The 20,442-nt window shown below is 43.9% G+C and overlaps 1 protein-coding gene across 8 annotated transcripts in view; it reads right to left on the bottom strand.

Annotated features, from left to right (window-relative positions):
- Positions 1–11,695: 11,695 nt before the first annotated feature.
- The window catches only part of CACNA1E (calcium voltage-gated channel subunit alpha1 E), a 507,516-nt gene continuing 498,769 nt past the window's right edge, over positions 11,696–20,442 (bottom strand). For all 8 annotated transcript variants that reach the window (XM_045074304.1, XM_045074298.1, XM_045074302.1 and 5 more), the window contains one exon: positions 11,696–20,248. In XM_045074304.1, the coding sequence (XP_044930239.1) occupies positions 19,706–20,248 (543 nt within the window). In that variant the 3' untranslated portion in view covers positions 11,696–19,705. The remainder of the gene's footprint in view (positions 20,249–20,442) is intronic.

Genomic DNA, 20,442 nt, shown 5'->3' with positions numbered 1-20,442 from the left:
TACTCTCTTATCTTGTAATTAATGACTTTAGCCTTACTCTTTGATTCCTTTCTGTTTATTTTTTTGTGCATCTATTATAGGTTTTCCATTACCATAAGGTTAATTTATAACATCCTAACTATATAGCACTCTATGTTGTTGTTGTTTAAATTCAAACATTCTGAAAGCACTACATTTTTACTCCTTCCTCTCCACATTTTCTATATGTAATGTCATGCTTTACATATTGTATATAGCATGTTTGCTTTTTACCAGGGAAGTTTATTCCTTTCGTAATTTTCTTCTATTTTTTAAGAAATATTTATTAATTAATTTATTTATTTGTCAGAGAGTATGGCCAAGCAAGGGGAGTGGCAGGCAGAGAAGCAGACTCCATGCTGAGCAAGGAGCCCTGGCGTTGTGACTTGGGCCGAAGGCAGATACTTAACTGACTGAGCCATCCAGGGGTCCCTCAAATTTTCTTCTAGTAAATATATTTTCTTTCCTTCAACATTTCTTGTAAGGTCAATTTAGTGGTTAAGAACTTTTTCAGATTCCCCCCACCCCAGGAAAGTTAAATTTCTCCTTCAATTCTACATGAGAAACTTGCTGAGTAGAGTTTTCTTGGCTATAGGTTTTCCCCTTCAGCACTTTGAATATATCATGCTGCTTTCTTCTAGCCTGCAAAGTTTCTTCTGAAAAATCAGCTCATAATCTCATGGGATTTCCCCTGTATATAGCTAGTTGCTTTTCCCTTGCTGCTTTTAAGATTTTATCTTTAATTTTTGATGTTTTAATTATTATGTGTTTTGGTGCAGACTGCCTTTGGTTCACCTGGCTTACAACTCTCTATGCTCCCTGACCTGGATATCTGTTTCCTTTCCCAGGGTAAGGAAGTTTTCAACTATTACTTCTTCACATAAATTTTCTGCTGCTTCCTCTCCTCTCCTCTTCTTCTGGGACCTCTGTAATGTGAGTGTTAGTATGCTTGATGTCCCAGAGGTCTCTTAATCTGTCCTTATATTTTTACTATCCTTTTTTCTTTTTGCTGTTCACCTTGGGTGCTTTCTCATACCAGGTCTTCTAGACCACTGATTCACTGTTCTGCATCCTCTAGTCTATTACTGATTCCCTTTAGTGTATTTTTTTATTTCACTTACTTTATCCTTTAACTCTGATATGAATTAGGCAAAACAATTACCTCTCCCAGTCTTGAAGGAGTGTCCTTGTGTAGGACTGTCTTCTATACAGACTGAATGTTTCTGGTAGCTTTGGCTGGCTTGCTGGAGCTGGAGCAGTGTGGGTTAGGGGCTTCTTGGTGTGTGCCAAGGGGTCGAGGAACCTTTGTGCCCTACTGGTAGGAGAGTCAGTTCAGAAACCACTTTGCCTACTCTGCAGAACATATGCAGGGCTTCCAGTGAAGATGGGGGGTGATGGAAAGGGTTCTTCATTCTCCGGGGAGTTGGCAGGAAGAATTCTATCAGTCTTGGTGGGATGGCTGGAATTGTGGCAAGTGTAAGAAGGTAGATGAACTATTATGCGTAGATAGCTGTAGTGGTATGGTCTAGGAACTTATGGCTCTCTTCGCAGCAGGACTATGAGAGCACCAAGACTCTGCTATCATCTGATCTATCCTTATGTGGGGGGGGGTGGATATTAAACAGTGGTGCTTGCCAGCATTTCCCAACCCCAGTGAGAGTTCTAGCAGTTCTCCCACGATTTGGCAGACACTTTAGGGTTAGTAAATGGATTTACTTTACTTACAGTCTAGTTGCCCTTAAAACCACTGAGTTTTGTGTTTGTTTTTCTTTGATGTACCCAGGATCAGACAAATATGAGCATGGACTCTTTAGTGGTTTCCTCCATACTGCATTTCATAGCATCAGGAGTGGAGTTCCCATTGTTACTGTGTCTCTTTCTCTCTCACCATTGTCTGTATGGTCCCTCAATCTTCTGTTGTGCAGAATCTGTTCAATCAGTGCTCAGTTCATATTCAGGAGGAATTTCTGTATATGTTAGCATCGATTCAGTGTGTCCATGGGAGTAGATCAGGTCAGGGTCTTCCTATGCTACCATCTTTGACCCCTTCTTTTTATCCTATGTGTTCATTAGATAAGACTAGACCATCTAATTCTTCTTCCAAATAAAAAACCCAATAACCAATAATTTCACAGAGAATTTAATTCTAACCATAGAATCTCAATACATACTGAACTGCTAGCAGATTACTTGTTCAAATACAGATTCTCACAATCCATAAACCCATAAAAAGTTTACCCTCATAGAAGGTCAGTATAAATAAGATTGACTTATATATATAATAAGTAGGTTAGCAAGCACTCATCTAGAACTAGTTTCTGTTCTAAACACTGTGTATATTAATCTAGTATAAGAACTATATGAAGTAGGAACAATTATTGTCTTCATTTTACAGATGACACTGACTCTCCCAAAGTCAGTTAATTGTGTATCCAGATTTTGAACTCAACAAGTTTGGCCCCAAAGTCCTTCCTCTCAGCCTCTATGCAGAACTATGAAATATGTGGTATATTAATGTCACACAACAGGGTCATTTATCCTTTAAGAAGTGCATTGTTCTGTTTTTGTCTTGTTTTCATCATTCCTTTATATTGAGCTCATATAATATCCAGTGCTTCACTGGAATGCCAAGTATCACTGTGTATAGTAGATGTCTTATAAATGAGAGACAATAATTAGGAAATAAATTGATTAGAATAATGTTTAAAATTTTATTATGCTTTTGGAGTAATGAAAATGTCCTCAAGCTGATAGTAGTGATAGTTGTACAACTCTGTGAATATAATAAAAACTATTTAATTGTAGCTATTAGTGGATGCACTGTATGAAATGTAGGTTATATTCCACTAAAGCTGTTAAATACAAGGCAAAACATGGAACTCTGCAATTCATGAGTAAATAACAGTGTTTTTTGAAAAAATTATGTTATGCTTTTGCTTGAACTATATGTAATCCAGCCTTGAGGAAATAAGGTTCAGGAAATGGTTTTGAACAGAATATCTCCACATCTTTACATGAATTCAATTTCTAATCACCAATGCTAAAACAATTCCCAGTCCATACTTGGCAGGTGGGAGGCGTGAATGCTTTCTCCCTCTGTTCCTTGATGGGTCTATTGTCACAAACTCTTTTAAATCTTGGAAATCTTCACATCTCCAAGAGAGCTGTGTCCCCTCCCTTCACCTTTTCCACGTAGTTCTAATGATGGACGTTGGCGTGACAGAAAATTGTGGGGCTGGGGAACGGGGTTCTGCATGACATACTTTAAGAAGACAGCAGTGTTCTAGATCAAACCTGGAGGAGAACAAAGAGTTTGGAAAAGGGACACCTTAGTATTAGATATGTTTAGTTTAAATAATTCTTGATTATTATCTTCATATATTTAAAGAACTGCATTTTGGAAGATAAATTAGCTCCAGAGGATGGTTATATTATAATAGATGAAAGTTATGCACAGAGGGAATGAAACTGTGCAAAACAGAGTACATCCAAATTGTCACCTTTTTAGTCAGAACCACCTTAAAATATTACTTTCAAAAGCTTGCACTTTTATATTTAAAGCTTGGTTCGACATGCTATGGGAAAACAGAGATGAGGCACACTCACACAAAATATCCTGGGTTCAATTTCACAAGGTATAAATTTGGGAGCCTGAATTAAGATATTTTTGGGTGTGTGTCTTAATCCCAGGTATCTTTATAATTAACATCCTTCATATTGGCTAAGACAGTGTGAGGTCTCAGAACTTCATGTAGAAGACCAGACTAGTTCAAAGCAGCTAATGCTTCAAAGAAACTCCTCAAGAAGGAAAACAAAACATTACACATTTTTTCTTTGAAGCTGACACCAGCTACTCACAGAGAAGAAATGCTAAACCCTGTAAAAAATAGCTATATCTAGTGAGTCTTGGTTATCCATTTTGTCAAATATTTTCCCAGATGATGTATTCTAGAAGGACAATGTAAACAGACTTTTGCAAGATAAAAAGAACTACGTAGCCCCCAGATGCTGTAAATGAAAGTAACTTTGGACTACAAAGAGAGTATGGTTTTTGAGGTTTTATTTTAGATCAGGCTGTAAATGGCATATTATGTAGCTTCACACAGCACAGATTCATCAATAAAATGAGGCACGGAAATTAAATCCCTATTTCTCAAACATGGCTTCTTGGACCACTTGTAATCTGAATCATCCAGAGTGCATATAAAATTGTAAAACATGGAACTCCACCTCAGACCTTCTGATTTAGTATTTCCGGAGGTAAAACTCAGGCATCTGTATTTTCAATGAATAACCCAGTGGGTTCTGATGCACTTGGATCAGATAGTTACTAATATCCCTTTCATCTTGAGCATTTTCTCATGCAATAATTTTTATTCGCTGTGAAGAATGTAGAATATCTGTCAAGTAAAGATTTGGTCTTGGATCTTGATCTTTATAAAGATGCCTATGGTGACCCATGGTTGGTTTGCCTGGGACTCAGGTGATTCCCAGGATGTAGGCCATTCGGGCACATTGAAACAAGTTGGTCACTCCATGAGGACTCAGATATAGTGTTTATTTATTTCACTTCAGTGACCCATCAGTCCACAAAGATACCAGGAACCCCTCAGTGCCAACCACAACTACACAGCTCGCTGATATTATAATTTCCTGGCACTCTGTTAGCAAGGGGTGGAGAAACCTTTGTGCTCCGCTGGTAGGAGAATCAGTTTGGAAACCACTTTGCCTACTCTGCAGTGCATATGCAGGGCTTCTAGTGAAGATGGGAGTGGGGTGGGGAGGGTTCTTCATTCTCCGAGGAGTTGGCAGGAAGAATTCTATCAGCCATCTGTACAGCTTATAAGATGAGCAAACGTGAGTCATCTCTGCTTCGTCAGTGCAAACCACCCATGGGGAGTTCGACCTCCGCCTATTTCTAGAGAGGCATTTAACGAAGACTGACCTAATTCAAGCAAAAATAGGGCTCGATTAGTGTGTGACTAACCTGCTGATTTTTCTAATTACAAAAGAAACTTTCTGCCATGTTTGGTGATTAAATTGTGATGCTTGGTAATGATAAAGTTACACTTTGGTTGTGTTAATACTTCTTCTTCTCTCTCTTTCTCCCTGTCCTATCCATCTCTCCTTTCTAAGAAATTTCTAGGGCTGGTGACCAGTCATGGTGCCTGAAAGCCCTCTCTTCATCCCTCTATCTGGCATACCCCCTGCCATTTGGAACTCTGATTACTGCCCAAGGCTAAAGCCAACACGCTCAGCTCAGATCTGAGCAGCAGCTGCTTGTGTCTCATGGAGTCCAGCTCAGGATGCAGAGGTTCTATCATATTCTGCCTCAGTGGGGGTGTCAAGTGGCCCACCCAGTACCTGGGACCCTTGTTAGTTCATTCACCTCTCTTTTGTACATATCTGGGAAGGGTTTACTAATCCCACCCAAGAAGCACTTTGGCTCCTACAAGGTGACTTATTTTGAACTGAACCTAAGAAATAAGGAATTATTTAGAACCACACCAAGACTGTTCCCAATACAATCTATTTATGAAGACCCTCTCTTCCATTTTTATTAATAATCTGACAGTTACAACAAAGGAAAAGGGCTACACTTATAAAAGTGAGAAAGAAAAGACAGGTTCTAAATACCTGGAAAATAAGAAAGAAAGGCAAGCTGATTGGTCTAGAGCAGAAATATAACAGGGAAATAGAGTCCCTGACAACAGGACTTAGTACTCTTAAGTGAGGACTTTAAAATGAAAGCAAAGTGGGGACCTCAGCAATGATTTTGCTTCTGCAGAGGCAGACATTTGAGATGTATTTCAGTTTTTGCTTAAGATGTACTCCTGAAAGTTGTTTATGATCTTATAAACGCAGTCATATTTTTAAACACATAAAGGGACCACTGTTGGACTTTAATGAAGCAAAGAATGGTTTGATGACCTAAAATAAGCTTAATTTATCTCAATCGCTGGTTGTGATTCAGACAGAAACTTTTATTAGAAGAGAAGATGCTGGTATGATTTCTCTTGGTCCTTATCTTGCCCTATGAAAAATACTCTAAAAAAGCTGAATACATGGAGTGACACATCTGTATGTGCTACTAAGAGAAACATGGACATTATCCTATTGAGAGTCCACTGTGTCTCTTTGAGCAGCAGACAACTGGACAGGGACGGCCAGAAGGCTCCACAGTGCTGGTAAAGACCTCTGCCTTCCATGAGGAGGTACAGATATGTGGAGCTGCTGTTGCTCAAATGAATGAAGGATAACTCTCTGTGGCTGAAAAATGTCCCCACCCTCAGCAATGTCATTCTAACCCCTGTAACTTGTGAATGTCATCTTACAAGGTGAAAGAGACTTTGGAGATGTGATTAAGTGCTCTTGAGATGGAGAAATTACCCTGGATTATCGGATATAATCACAGTATTTCTTGTGTGAGGAGCCCCTCAGAGAAGAAGGCAATGTGAATCTGGAAGCAGAGGTTGGAGTAATACATTTTGAAAATGGAAGAAGGGGCCATAAGCCAAGGGATACAAATGACCACTAGAAGCTGAAAAAGGCAGAGAAAGGAAATCCCCCTCAGAGACTCCAGAAGAAACCAGCCCTGATAATACCTTGACCTTAGCTCACTGAAAATGACTCTAGACTTCTGACCTCCAGAACTGTGAGAGGACAAATTTGTATTAAGCCACTAGTTGTGTGTGTTTTTTTTATGTTGTTTTGTTTTGTTTTATAATTTGTTGCAGTAACAAAAGGAAACTTGATGTACCATCTCAATTAACTGGTTCCCTCATTCACTGGAAACCATCAATTTATACATCAGGGTGACAAACCAATCATCAAATTCTATCTATTCCTCCCCTAAATGGACTTCTTGGTTGTGTCCACTTCTTTCTATCTCTGCTATCACTGTCCTATCCTGGGCCCCTCTTGCCAGCTCTACTGTGATGGGTTGTTTTTTTGTTTTTTGTTTTGTTTTGTTCTCCTTTAAATCCCATACTCCTCATTTCAGCGGAAGTGCTTTTGTTTTATTTTTAGAAATCAGACCATGTCATTCCCGCACTTCCTGCTCGGAAGTGCCCTCAGGATAAAGCCTGGGGGACAAGCAGAGTCACAGGTCAGAGGGCTCCAACCTTCTGTGCTGCACAGGGACAACTCGGGGTATGGGCCCTCCTGGGTCCTGCAGCACTAAACTCAGGGATTTCCTTAGATAGGGAGGGGCTGAGGTTGAGCATGATAAATGAGACTTGTTCTCCAGCCTGAGGGTTCTGCTCTGCACAAGTCCCATCACCATGGTGTGACTTCAAGATTGATGAGGCAAGCCAGCAGAGATGTACCCTGGCGTTTCTCCAGATTAACCTACACTGAGAACAGCTTTGGTGTCATGTTTGTGAGTGGAACCTGGAGGAGACAGTGAAGGCTCCATAGGGTCTGATGTAACCTTCCCTCCCTCACATTATCATATTCTACTGTGTACGCACATTGCTGTGGGGGTGGGGTGGAGAGGAAGCTTGTATTGCAGGATGTCTCAGAGAATATTATTTCTCTGTGGTGTATTACTGACTATGCTGACTTTCCTCTTTATCCTTTAAGCAAACCCGGTTTGGCTTACAGAGGTGATATCTGTATTTAGTTTTCTCATGATTTGATACTTGTCATTGCCATTTGTAAAGTAGATGCATGAAGGTTAAACTCTGGATCTGGTTTCTGAGCTCCCCCTATTATGCTCCAGGTTTATCCCTCAATATGTCCTCTCAAAGTTCCACCTTAGAAGTGTAGCAAGCTTTTTTTCTCTCCTACATCTACCTGATGCTGTCTTCTTCCTTGTGGCTTAGTTGACCCCAGTCATTCTTCAGGCCTCAGCTCAAATACCAGTTCTCTCAGGAAGCCATTTGTAACTCTCCAAGTCATTCCTAGGGGCTGCCATGGAACTCTGAAATTTCCTCACCCCTAACAAGAATATCACTATGGTGCAATGGTTTCTTTGTTAATGGAATTGCCATTAGGTTGTGGACAACTCAAGGCTACTGCTTCACCTGACTTGTTCATTATTAAAACCCTAGTGCTTGGCACTATAGTATATGATTAATAAATACATTTGCTGAATGAGTGAATGGATATCATAATAATAGCAATAGGTTCACCGAATGTCTGCTACATGATTGGTACCATACCAGGTAGTCAGTGTGTGTGCACGTGAGAGAGAGAGAGAGATCTCTAATCCCAAATACAACTACACACAGTTGGTCTTGTTATCCTAATTCTACATTTGAAAAAAACCAAGGGTTAGAAGCTAAGTTGCACGATCAAGGCTGAGGTCACACTATTCAGTGCACAGCTAGAATTTGGACCCAGGTCTGTCTAATAACTTTATGTCAGCATATTGACCCGGCTGTATATGAGACCATCCCCTCTCCCAGCCATCCACACTATATTCCCATCCAAGTCCAGCCCTCTGAACTGGAGGCGGAGGAAAGCAGTGTTTCTAACATGCCTGTGGACTGGGCATTGATTCCACTCTGTATTTTCAGGTCTGATAGTTTAATCTGTTGAAGATCTTCCTTTTAATTTCTTTGGTGCAGGTAGCTTTGCTTGTGCCTGATCTTTCCCTAGTATCTCCTGAGACTATTTCACAAGGGAGAGGATGCACAGTGTCCATTAATTCTATACATAAGAGCAAAGGACCTCCTTGGGTATTTCTCTTATTTTCTTCTCTTGTTTTTTAGAAGGTGCTGGTTTAAGGGTTGCTGGGGCCACCTCAAGAGCCTTCTGTGGCTGGCAGGACTCACAGGAGACCTCCTTGACCTCTGGAAAGCACACATTAGAGTTTTTCCCAAGTCCTAAATCCCTCACATACGAAATGGACTAGGACAGAATTGATCCTGAGGCCCTTTCCTGCTCTAACATTCTGGGTTCTATGGTTCCTTTCATTTAAGTGTCAGCAGATGGAGACTATAGTTATTATTTTTATGAGCACATGTAGTCTTACATGCTGAAGAACCGGGTTCCTGGCTCAGTAGAGAGTCTGCTTCTCCCTTCCTCTCTGCTGCTCCCCCTGCTTGTGCTCTTTGTGTCAAATAAATTAAAAAAAAAAAAAATTAAGTAACCTCTATGCCTAATGTGAGATTTGAACTCAGACCCTGAGATCAAGAGTTCTGTGCTCCACCAACTGACCCAGCTAGGAGCCTTTACTTTTTCCTCTTTAAAAAAAAAATTTTTTTTAAGATTTTATTTATTTACTTGACAGAGATTACAAGTAGGCAGAAAGACAGGCCGAGAGAGACGGAGGAAGCAGGCTCTCCACCGAACAGAGAGCCCAATGTGGGGCTCGATCCCAGGACCCTGAGATCATGACCTGAGCTGAAGGCAGAGGCTTAACCCACTGAGCCACTTGGGTGCCCCAACTTTTTCCTTTTGATAGAGTCATAATCAGGCCATTGACACTGAATATACGATTCCCTTATGTGTGCTGTTAATTTGTGAGTTGCTTGATAGTTCAAATTATCTTGAATATTGGTGTGTTTATATGTGTACAATATTTTAATGTTGTCATTAACTTTATTGCTACTTTTGCAATTAGTACCTCCCACTAATGTTTCCCCCATTTTGCTTTTAAATGAATATGGAAATTAGAAATGAAGAATAAGCAAATTAGGGCTTATTTCTGAGACAAGAGTGGAGGCATTATTTAAAAATAGGTATATAATAATGATTTGCTTGCTTTTTAAAGTTTAATTTATTCTCTTTCCTTAGAAATCTATCTGAGGATCAAATTGTCTGATGTTCCACAGAACAGAAGGGGAATACACTCACCTGCCACACTCTTCTTGTTGGATTGTATCTCTGTAGGGTTCAGTTCCTCCAGTTTGAGGAATTTACTTTCAAGTGACAATAGTACCCAACTTTTATCAAATACCTCTCATGTGGCAGACACTGGCTGTTCTCTTTATGTGCAAAAACTCATTCACTCTGTCCAGTAACCCCAACGATGTCATTGCTCCAATTCTCCCATTGCAAAGATAAAGAAAGTGACTTTAAGGCCAAGTGGTTTGTCAAGGATATATAGTTCAAGAATGGTGGCTCATGGATTTGAATTTAGTTGGATCTGACTCCAGAACTTGCATTTATAGCCTCAATTCTCTTCCTGTTCCTTGTTGCATCTTACATTTATGGTGTTCTAGAGCTAACTGCCCCTCTGACTAGTCCCAATGTTTTGTGTTCAAGTGTCTAAGGAACTGAAATCTTACTCTCTGGTTTGACGATTTTCTAGCTTATTAGCAAAAGAACGTGGTCTGCTAGGAAAGAAAAGTTTCATAATATCCCAGAGGCCAAATTTAGGTCAAGGGACATGTTGTTTTAGGGTAACCAATAGATCCTCAGAAGTATAACACAGAAACACTGGAGAGAAGTTCAGAATAGTGTCTATTTTTTTTTTTTTTTTGTATGTGTTTCCTAGTACCATTAGCCTGGGAAATACTATGGAACTAAGGTCCCTATTAGAAAGAAACCAAAAAACTCTTCAACCAATGTAATAAACTTTGTAATAAACTTTTCCCAAACCAACTAATCATCCTATAGAAGTGTGCAATTAGGTACAAGTTATTCTTCAAATTCTCTTTCCAACTTCAGTGGTGATGGAAACCATGGAGTTTAAATTATGAGTGGAAAATAAACTCTGAGAGTTGGACAAGATATTAGAGATTTCCAATCCATCCCTGAAGGGCTCTATTGGCCACCCACCATATTTTTGGGTGGTTTTAATCCTAAAGAACCCTTACTTTAAAAATCATGTAGGGCTTGAGAAGCCATTTTTGATAGAACTACAGAAATAGAGGATCCATTCTAGAAGCTGGTTTCCGTTAAACTAACAGAAGACTAATTCAGATGAAAACAATAGACCCAACACTAGGATTAGAAGATGGTGTTTCCCCAGGGAGACTCATGAGGAACCACTGGATCTGAAGGCTGCTGCTTCCCTTTTATTAAGGAAGCTATTATGATTAAATGAGGAGAAATACAGGCAGGGGAAGGAATAGACGGTATCTCCTCAAAGTCTTAGGTTGTCCTCTCTTCCCTGCTCTTTCAGAGAAGCAGCTGGTTATAGTCCTAGTCATGAAGCCCCATGTTCCATATAGATTCCCAGTCTACTTTTCTTCTTACCTAGACATATAATTTCTCTGGTCAGAAAATAACTTGCTCTGGGGTGCCTGAGTGGTTCAGTCACTAAGCATCTACCTTCATCTTAGGTCACGATCTCTGGGTCTGGGGATCGAGCCCCATGCTGGGCTCCCTGCTCAGCGAGGAGTCTGCTTCTCCCTCTCCCTCTGCCCCTCCCTCCACTCATTCTGTCTCTCTCTCTCTCAAATAAATAAAACCTTTAAAAAATAAATTAAAAAGGAAATAACTTGTTCAGGGAAGCTGCTTGTCGAGCCTATTTTTGTTGCTGTTGTTGTCTCTTCCAAGATAATACTTTTTAAGAAAAGAAAATCTTTTAGGGACAGGGTGTCCTTGAAACTTTGAAACTAGGGAACTCCTCCTGACTAGCTGGGCTGAGCAGATGTCATCCCACTGCAGGACCCACTACTCTCCTACCCAGAGAGCTCTGGTGAGGCTTCCCTCCCGAGACCTCCCTTTTTAGGGACCAAAGAAACAGAGTGAGTGAGGGGAGTCAGGCTGATTAATTCTTTACAACAAGGTTTTATTTATTCTTTTCTTTGACCACCCCCCAAAAAAAACATTAAAGTTGTTCATCTTTCTTTTATTTTTAATAATTTTCCTTTTGGATCCAAACGAGCATTTATATTACAGGATATCCACCTGGTCAACATGCAGTGCTGAACTCTGGCTTTAGGAAAGATGCACCGATACTCTGGGCAGGCCAGCACTGGCTGCCATTTAAACACCATTCCTGAAGGGGTGTCAGGTCGGCACCCCACAGTGGATGCTGCCTATGAGGAAGTGTCTCAAGCGTCTTGACTCACATGTGTTTTGTAATGCAGGTGGCATTTTTAACAGCCTAAAGCAGAGCACCCAATTTCTCTCTTGATACCATCTTACACGCTCCTCCTCTAAGAGTAAAATCAAGGTGGGAATGGCCTGACCTTAGGTCCCAAAGGACAGAGGGCATGGCCTGGACACCCGTTGGTTTACACTTTTGCAATGATATCCTTTGAGACTAGTACCGGTGCACCCTTCATAGTTTGAATTCTCTTCCTGATAAAGCTCATCGTCTGTCCCACTCACCACCCCTTTCCCCTCCCGTGGCACTTGTACTACCAGGAAGACCAGTGAAATCTCTCCATTATTGGCACTACTATATTGAAGAGTTGCTAGAGTCACAGAGATTGTCTTCAGGTTGCTTTAAAGGACGAACCTCCTTTCTCTCCATCTCCCAGGTCTGGAAAATTTGTTCAGGGCTCTATTAATCCTCCGAAGCCTTCAAATCCACTGCCTTTGGTGAGCTTAGCAGGAACAACTGTTCTGAATCCAGTATCATGCTAACAAGTATATCCATGATCTAGTGTAAGAGACTATCTCGAGTCATGGAGCTTCGTTTCCTGGGACTAGCTGATGTTTTCCACCTCAACTTTGTCTTTGTCCTATAGCTTGTCTTCCTAGCCTCTGCCTACGTTGTCCCAGCTACAAAAATGCCAAGTCGGCTTGGTGCATCAGATTTTTCTCCTCCATTTGTTTTTTCTGGACAAGTTCCAAATTTTGGACTCAATTTGAGTGGAATTGGACTGTTCTCTGATATCACCAAGAGGGGGGTTCCTCTGTAATTGCAGCACTTAGGGTGGCTTTGTAGAAATTTTGGCTTGTTCACAAAACACCAGGATAGAAAAACACTGATTGAAGTTTGGCCTGCAGGCTAAGTATATATCCCCATTGGTAGCCGTTAAAATTGAATGCCTATGTTTTTACTAAATCTGCTGGGATCTGCTTAATGTGATATAATTCCATATCAAATGTAGCTAAGACCAGAACTACTGTATACTTTAATTGGCAGTTAGATTACATTGTTTAGCCCTCAGTTCATATTACCCTTATTTTTTTTAAATTGGTTTAATGGCACTTTGAAATTTTGGAGTGTGTTTTTCCTGCACATCCCTTATATGGATTTCTAAAAGACTTCCCTTGGGCAGTAGGTTCCTGTGTGGTACAGGCCATCACTATAGGAAATCAGACTACTGTAAAGAAAATTGAGTCACCAGATAAGGTCAAATTTGGATTTGGCAGCTGTGATTTAGTACCCTTTCAATTTGGGGGCCTACCTCTGAGTGAATTGAGAAGGAAGTGGTAGTACCTGGTACAGATTCTACAGATCTGGTTCCAGAATGGAGAGAGCAATCCCTTCTTTCTGACAAACTGGTAGAGCAAAGAGAGACAGAAAAGACTCCTGTTTCAATGCTGGGGTGGGAAAGAGATCTTCGTGAGGATCCCAAGCATTAGAGAATGGTTATTTATCTAAGACTGGCATAAGTGTCCACAAAAAGATACCAGGAGCTTTGATCATGAAAACGCAACTTCTTTCCTGCATTTAAGAAAAAAAAAATCTTGATCTTTTTTTAATTAGAGAGCAAAAAAGAAGCGGAAGGGAAAAATGGGAACAATAGCAGTTGAAATTAAAGCATATCTGGGATTCAGGTTCCATTAGACATGAAGTTTCTCCCCCAAAATGGAATGTATATAGCAATGCCAAGAATTTCATAGGTCCTTAGTGGGATATAAGGAGAGGAGGTCTTTCTAAGACGATTTGTGGAGTCTAAGTACGTTAAATGATGTGATACTAATTGATTTATAAACACCTGACACACCCATGAATTAGCCAAGCATTAGTACGTCAGTTTTCCTAATAAGGGAAATAAAGCACGCAGATGTAATACCTTGCCAAGGCACAAGTACAGAAGGCTGGGATAGAATTATTTTTGACTCCCAATGATTTTCAGTTACCAGATCACCATGCTCTTGAAAATTATACCTTCTTGAGACATAAACTTTGTATTTATTGGTTAAAGATACCCAGAAAAAAATCTATACCCATTCTATTATTTCCTTGGCTTTCACTTAAGTTTTCAGACTGTTTTATGTTAATCTAAGTTATATTTTAAGTCCTTAGAAACAAGAGACAGAGGCTGACTTAGAAGAAGAAAGACAAAACCAAAAAAACAAAACAAAACAAAACAAAACCAAAAACTACCAGAGGGAGAAGATGAAATTGTTACCATATCACGTCAGATTTTTGACTCAAATAGATTAATTTTGATGAAAATTAATTAGAAGGTGATTCAGTAACACTGCAGAGCACACATTTATCCTTCATTGCTATTTTAGAGTGGGTCTGTGACAAAAACATCCAAACAAAAAGATCACAAATAAAAATAAACATAGATTCCCCTTACCATTTTTTAAAAATCAGATCTTCTCAACTCTTTCATACTCCCAGAAATAAGAATTCGAACCTCAATCCTGTATTTACATAGTGGCATGGCTTATTATAAAATATTTTTGCATTCAGGTTGAGTCGCTAGGACCACCCCCACACCCATTTAAAAAAATTTTAGTTATTTAACTATTTATTTCTTTATTTTAGCACGATGGAAGAGATTGGAAGGAAAATGACGACCGAAACAGAAGGGCAGTTTGGAGATAGCCCAGCCGTCCACTTGCTTCTGCTGTGAGTCTCATTCAAATTTCTCAACCAACTGACTTGAGTTTTGTTAAGGGAAGCTTTCCAGGCCCTTTGTGTCGGTAGGGACAATCTATGAATCTGTTATCTTTGGCTTGGAGTGATTTCCCCGGGATGCCTAACCTCAGAGGGTCAAAGCAGAAAGGATTTAAGGTAAGAAAAATACAGCTATCAGAATCCAAAGACAGCGTTTTCTATTCCTAGTCTTTTGTCACATCCCAATCCCACCCCAGCGATACGTCTGTGTTCTTCTGACTGACTGAATGACAGCCCGTGATGACTGACAGATCACCCCAGCATGTCTGCAGCTGAGCCCGGGGCTGCAACCAGCAAAGTCAGCAGCTGGACCTCTGTTAGAGTAAAAGGCTACAGTCCACAGGGCGGTTCACCAAAGAAAGAACAAAAGTCAGAAAGAGCTGTGGGTACAGGCAGTGCTCATTAAGGTGGCCTCTCTTCTGATCACATCATGCCAAGGTTAGGTCCTACGTCCTGAGTTAATTCTGTGTGGCTTTTGTTAAAATAAGAGTCTCTGTGTGGAGAGCTCTTTATCCAAACCTAGACCTGGTTCCTCAGGGGGGTCCCTGTCTGGAGTTAAACCATCATGCTCTGACTGGCCATGTGCAGGGGGCCCACTTCTCTCTTTTTTCTTGCCTCACCTGCACCTCTTGGACAGGGGTCAGTGTCTGGGAATCCAGGAAGGAAGAATGGACAGGAAGGGAGAATCTGGTGAGGAAGAGGCTAGCCGAGGGCATGGAAATGCCTCTCCTCACCGGGACTCTTTGTGCACACTGGTACCAGGCCTTTGCATACCAAAACATAGCAAACATGCAAATGATAAAAATAGGGTGAAAATTCCTTAACCTGCAAGTCTCACAAAATCCCAGCAAAGTAGATGATCATTGGCTTCCTATTACACATATGCCTTTTTGTATTACAACCTCATCATATTTATTATAGCTAGGCTGAGAAATTAAAGAACCTCGGCTTACTCCTGGCTCAACCCACTGTACGAAGACTCTGTCCAAAAATGTGACACTCAGATCAGGCTTCGGAAATAGGATGTAATGGAAAACTGAGAACTTTCTTTTAAAAAACCCACAATTATTAAATTCTGTTCCATTAAGCCAGGAGCGACCTAATTCCCCTGAAGTGGGCTTTCATGGAGTATGCAGACATTTCCTACGCCCCACTCACTGAGATAGTACTTCACCCGATACTGTTTCCGATCACTTTGTGAATATTACTGGTGAGTTCCCAGCTATTTTTAAGAGAATGATGTGTTCCCCACCAGCAGAGGCAGGCAGATCAGCAAATAAGCTTGGACTGGGTGGATTTAAAACATCTCAGGAGGTAAGTCAATGATACCATGCAGCAAAACAAGGGCTGGGATGAAAGAACAGAAGGCAGGAGCCACTGAGGCTCATCACAAAGGCCAGAGGAGAGATAGGTATGTGTATGGAAAGCAGACATTGGCTGAATGGTGGAATATGGGGCTTTTTATGGTCCCAGAGTCAAGAGACCGTCTAATCCAGAACATCTGGATTTCAGCTTCAGAGAAATGTTATCAGTGATCTCAGTACCCCATAGGGATGTCAAGTGGGGGAAGTGAAGCCCAGAGTAGAAATATTCTTCAGCTAGAAGAGTGGACAGACCCATTTTGGGCAGTCGTGTTCATGGCTTATGTCAACCCTGGTGGGGCAGAAGGTGGGGAGATGCTCAAAGGTACCATCTCTTCATAGTGTAGATAATTCTATCCTGACTTTGGCTCACAGAGTCTCTTGCCTAAAGCTCTACCGCTGTGTCTGAAAGCCTGCTGGCACTCTGCCCTCATGGGGATTGAGAGAGAGAGATACCAGAAATCTGGAAGTGAAGAGAGGAGTATCTAAACAGAGACCTAGTTAGAACATCTCTCTACCTTGGTTTCTTTTCCTCCATCCCTCCCTCTTTGGAGGGGATGCCAAAGACTTAACATTAGCAAAGGAAGCTGACTGTAGAGCTAACCATTCTTCCGAGTGGACCTGTGGTATTCAAGTTTGATCATACTGTGTATCTCTAACGGTTTCCATTTTGCCTGGCATTTCTCGAGATACTGCCATACTTTCTAATCCAAAGAGAAGCACAGGTCTCAGGGCCTCTTTTCAAGGGAGAGAGAAGAGGCAGCATCTGACACTTAGGGAAAAGATGTCCTGGTCAGCTATTAGAGGGAAAGGGAAAGGTCAGCTTTATTAAGAGGTGGAAGGAAACAGAAGATTATGATACTGAGTTCCGTGATGTAACAGAAAACTGTCTTTTATTTTTTGGTCTTACTAGAACGGTAAATGCAGGCTAAGGGAAAAGAAACCCAGTTTCTTGGTCAGGGGAAATTCAGTGAGGATTCCTAAGTTCACTGGTTCTAGAAACACCCCAGCAGTTGGCCGGGGGGACTGTCTCTGCAGGGCTGCACATCATGGCATCTGAGACCCCCAGGCTCTTGTGTACAGGAGTTTAAGGAGCTCAGGGGTCCAGGAAGGGTTCCTGGCACAGGGAATTTAGTGTTCATAATGTGGTTTATAGGCAAATCCCATTTCTGGTCCTTGCTCTGCCAGGCTAAATGCCTCCTCCTGTTGAGACAGTGTGAGGAGATCCCTTCCGTTCCTGTTCTCACACCACAGGGCAATAGGCTGTCTGACTCCAAGCGGCTGTCCTGGTGTAGGCCTGTCCTCAGGGAAAGCTGCATTTCTCAGGGGGGAGGAAAACAATTTTGTGCACAGAAAACAGCCCACTGCCGCACTTTGGCATGAAATGACACTGGTTAGAGGAAACCTTTAAAACAATACAAGGCCCAGCGTCTGAGTCTTATGTAAAGGGCACGCTGGTCTGGCCCATAGTTGCGGGCACATGGTGAGCAGGAGAGGGCAGTGAATGGACAGAAGGTCTGAGAGGAGGAGGCTGCTGTTCTGCCTCTGTCATCTCCTGCCCAGAGACCAGTTTGCTGTGGGGCTGCCTGTGGGGCCCGAACCTCCATCCATATCTAGAAGAGAAGGCCGGGCCATGGGCAATGATTCTGCAGCCCCCCGGTTAGATTTGGCTTTTCAGGGTTGATGCAACTATGCCTTAGTTCTATTTTTGACCAAAACAAACCCAAAACTTCAGAAGTAAAAAGAGGCTCCTTCTAAGAAAAATAACAGCCACTCCCCTCTCATTGCCCAGAGGAGAAGTCTGTCGTGGTTGGAAGAGAACGGAGAGAGGGTTTCGTCATGGTGATCTCAGGCCCGGGCTGGGGCCTGCCTGGCATCTTTCTCCAGCGGGTCCTTCCAGCCCCGGGAGGAGACCCAAGAACGAAGGAGAGGTGTTGGTACCTTTCCACCCGATAGGGGGAGTGGTGTGCCTCCCCAAATGGACAATCTATACAAGACGAGGACTGATTAGCCAAGAAAGGCTCTTTCTCCGTGCTTCTGAGTTTGGGGGGTGAAGAATGACACAGTGGCCTCGGGCTGTCTTCTGCCCAGCTCTTACTCTGGGAAGAGGAAAAGCCTAGTCTGGGCCTCTGGAAATATTCAGCGCCACGGGGACCCCGGGCTCAGGACATTGGGTGATGAGGCCCCATCAGAGTCTATGTTGCTGGGAGGAGCAGCCCAGGTCTCAGCTGAGGTATATTTACTCACCACCTTCAAAGTCTCAGGACGAACTGACCTTCACTTAAACTAGCTGCAGAGGGACCCCTCCTGCCAGGAGGTCCTCTGCACACTCAGACTGACTTTCTCATGGAAGTTTCACATTCGATGTGCCTGCCTTTCCTCTCTAGAAGTCTCTACTAGGCGACGTAAGGACCACCTTGGGTGCATGTGTACTGCCTTTTCGGGGTGGGGGGTGGCAGGGAAGGCTGGACCTCTGGCTCGGGACCTTGCTGCCTGGCAGAAAGGCCCGCTGCCTCCCGGACCAGCGTCTAGGTTGACATTCGGCCCTATGTGCTGATACAGCTTGAGGACTGTTCCACATCCTTCTCTGCTGGTTGGAAAACAGCATCTGCCATGCTTAAGTGCCCCCCACTGCACTTCCCCCACCCGCAGGATCCCTTGTGACCAGCACTGGCATGGCTAAGGCCTGGCAGAGCACGGGGCTCCAGCAGAAAGCTTGGACTTCCACTCACACTGGCAGGTGTTCTGGCCACAGGCATTGTTAAATGCTTTTAAAATATCCCCTTCCTGGAGCCTCAGGCACCTCAGCGAAGCCCGAGGGACCTCCCCGGCCTGTCCTAACACCGCACCTACTGAGTAGCCTACAGACCTCAGAGACCGCGCTGTCCCTCCCAGCAGCCCTCCTCTCCATCTCTTTGAGCCTCGATCCCGGGGTCTGGGCTGCTGGACTATGGCTTTGCTCACCCAGACCAGCCCTTGCTGCTGCTGCCACAGCACCCTGACCCCTTCTTCCACGTCAGCTTTTCCCTCCCAGCCTCCGACCCTTGGCGACCACTGCTCCGGAACTTAGCCTGCGCCGCTCGGGCGGAAGCGAGCCCGAGGGGGGAGTGCGTGAGATGCTAGTGTGGTCGCCCCCCATGGCAGTGGTGCTGGCCAAGCGGCAGGAGCTGCTGAGGGAGGGGATCCCACTCCTGGGGTCTCCATGACTCCCCAGCGAAGAGCCAGTTTTCCAGGCTTTTCAGGGCAATGGGAGTAGACACGGGCCGGCTCCATCCCTCCAAGGCTGACAGCAAAGTGGGAAGGGGCAAGGGGAAGCAAAGCCATCCTCTTGTCCCTCCTGCCACGGGAAGACCCCCCAGCACATTCTCGAATTTCCTTTCCCCAGCAGGAGGCAGGACTTTGGGCAGGGCCCATCTTGCACAGGGAAGTAAAGCAGTTTGGTGGGTCCCACGGGTTTTCCTTCCGTCCCTTCCGTTCCTCTTGGCTGATGATGCGCGGTGTCCTTCTGCCTTCCTCCTCCCTCCTCCTCCCCCCCGGGCAGCACTGGCTTCCCGACTCGGTCTTGGTTTTCTCCGGGTGAGAGAAGAGCATGCATCGGAGGGGGGAGCAGCCTCTAGCACTTGTCGTCTTCTTCCGTGTCACTCAGGAGGTCGCTGACAGCCCCACACATGACGCCCGGCCCGGGCCCCCCACGCCGCCGCCGCCGATAGTGCCCGTTGGGCATCTGCCAGCTGTGCCGCAGTGGCGGGGCGGAGCCGATGGTGTTGGAGCGGCCCAGGCTGGTGGCCACGGCGGCTTCGAAGGTGAGCGTCTCCTCCTCGCCGCAGTCCGAGGCGTGGGAGTCTTCGTGCAGGGCCAGGTAGGGCTCGGAGATGTAGCGCTGTGGGGAGGGGTGCTGGCCCTGCGGGGTGTGCCGGCAGCTGGAAGACTCCACCAGGCTGGCCTCCGTGCTCTCCAGCGCCTGCGAGGCCAGCGGGGAGCCGCCCTCGCTCCCGTCCGCTGGCGGAGAGATGCTCCCGGTGTGGCGCAGAAGGGAGCTGTAGGAGAGGAGGGGCCGAGGCTTGGGGGGGACCGGTGGGAGCTGCCGCCGACTTCGTCTTGGGGTGCTGGTGTCAGAGACGGAGGGGATGGAGCTTTCACTCAGGGAACCTGTGCCCTGCGAGGTGGAACAAATATGGCAGGTTAGACGGTGCCCAGCCTGATCCCCACCTGGGGTCCTCTTAAGGGCCCTAAGCCTCCTGCCTGAGCACCCTTGGAGCCTGGGAGAGGGAGGACTGAGCTGGGGGTCCCCTCCACTTGGGAAGGAGGGATGGAAGGAGATGGAGGCGTCTCCACCGTAGAGACCAGGAC

This window comes from Mustela putorius, unplaced genomic scaffold (assembly GCF_011764305.1).
Source record: "Mustela putorius furo isolate JIRA1106 unplaced genomic scaffold, ASM1176430v1.1 tig00537335_pilon_pilon_pilon, whole genome shotgun sequence".
Lineage (NCBI taxonomy): Eukaryota > Metazoa > Chordata > Mammalia > Carnivora > Mustelidae > Mustela > Mustela putorius.
The sequence above is the reverse complement of the archived record's forward strand: the minus strand, read 5'-3'. Positions and strand labels throughout refer to the sequence as shown.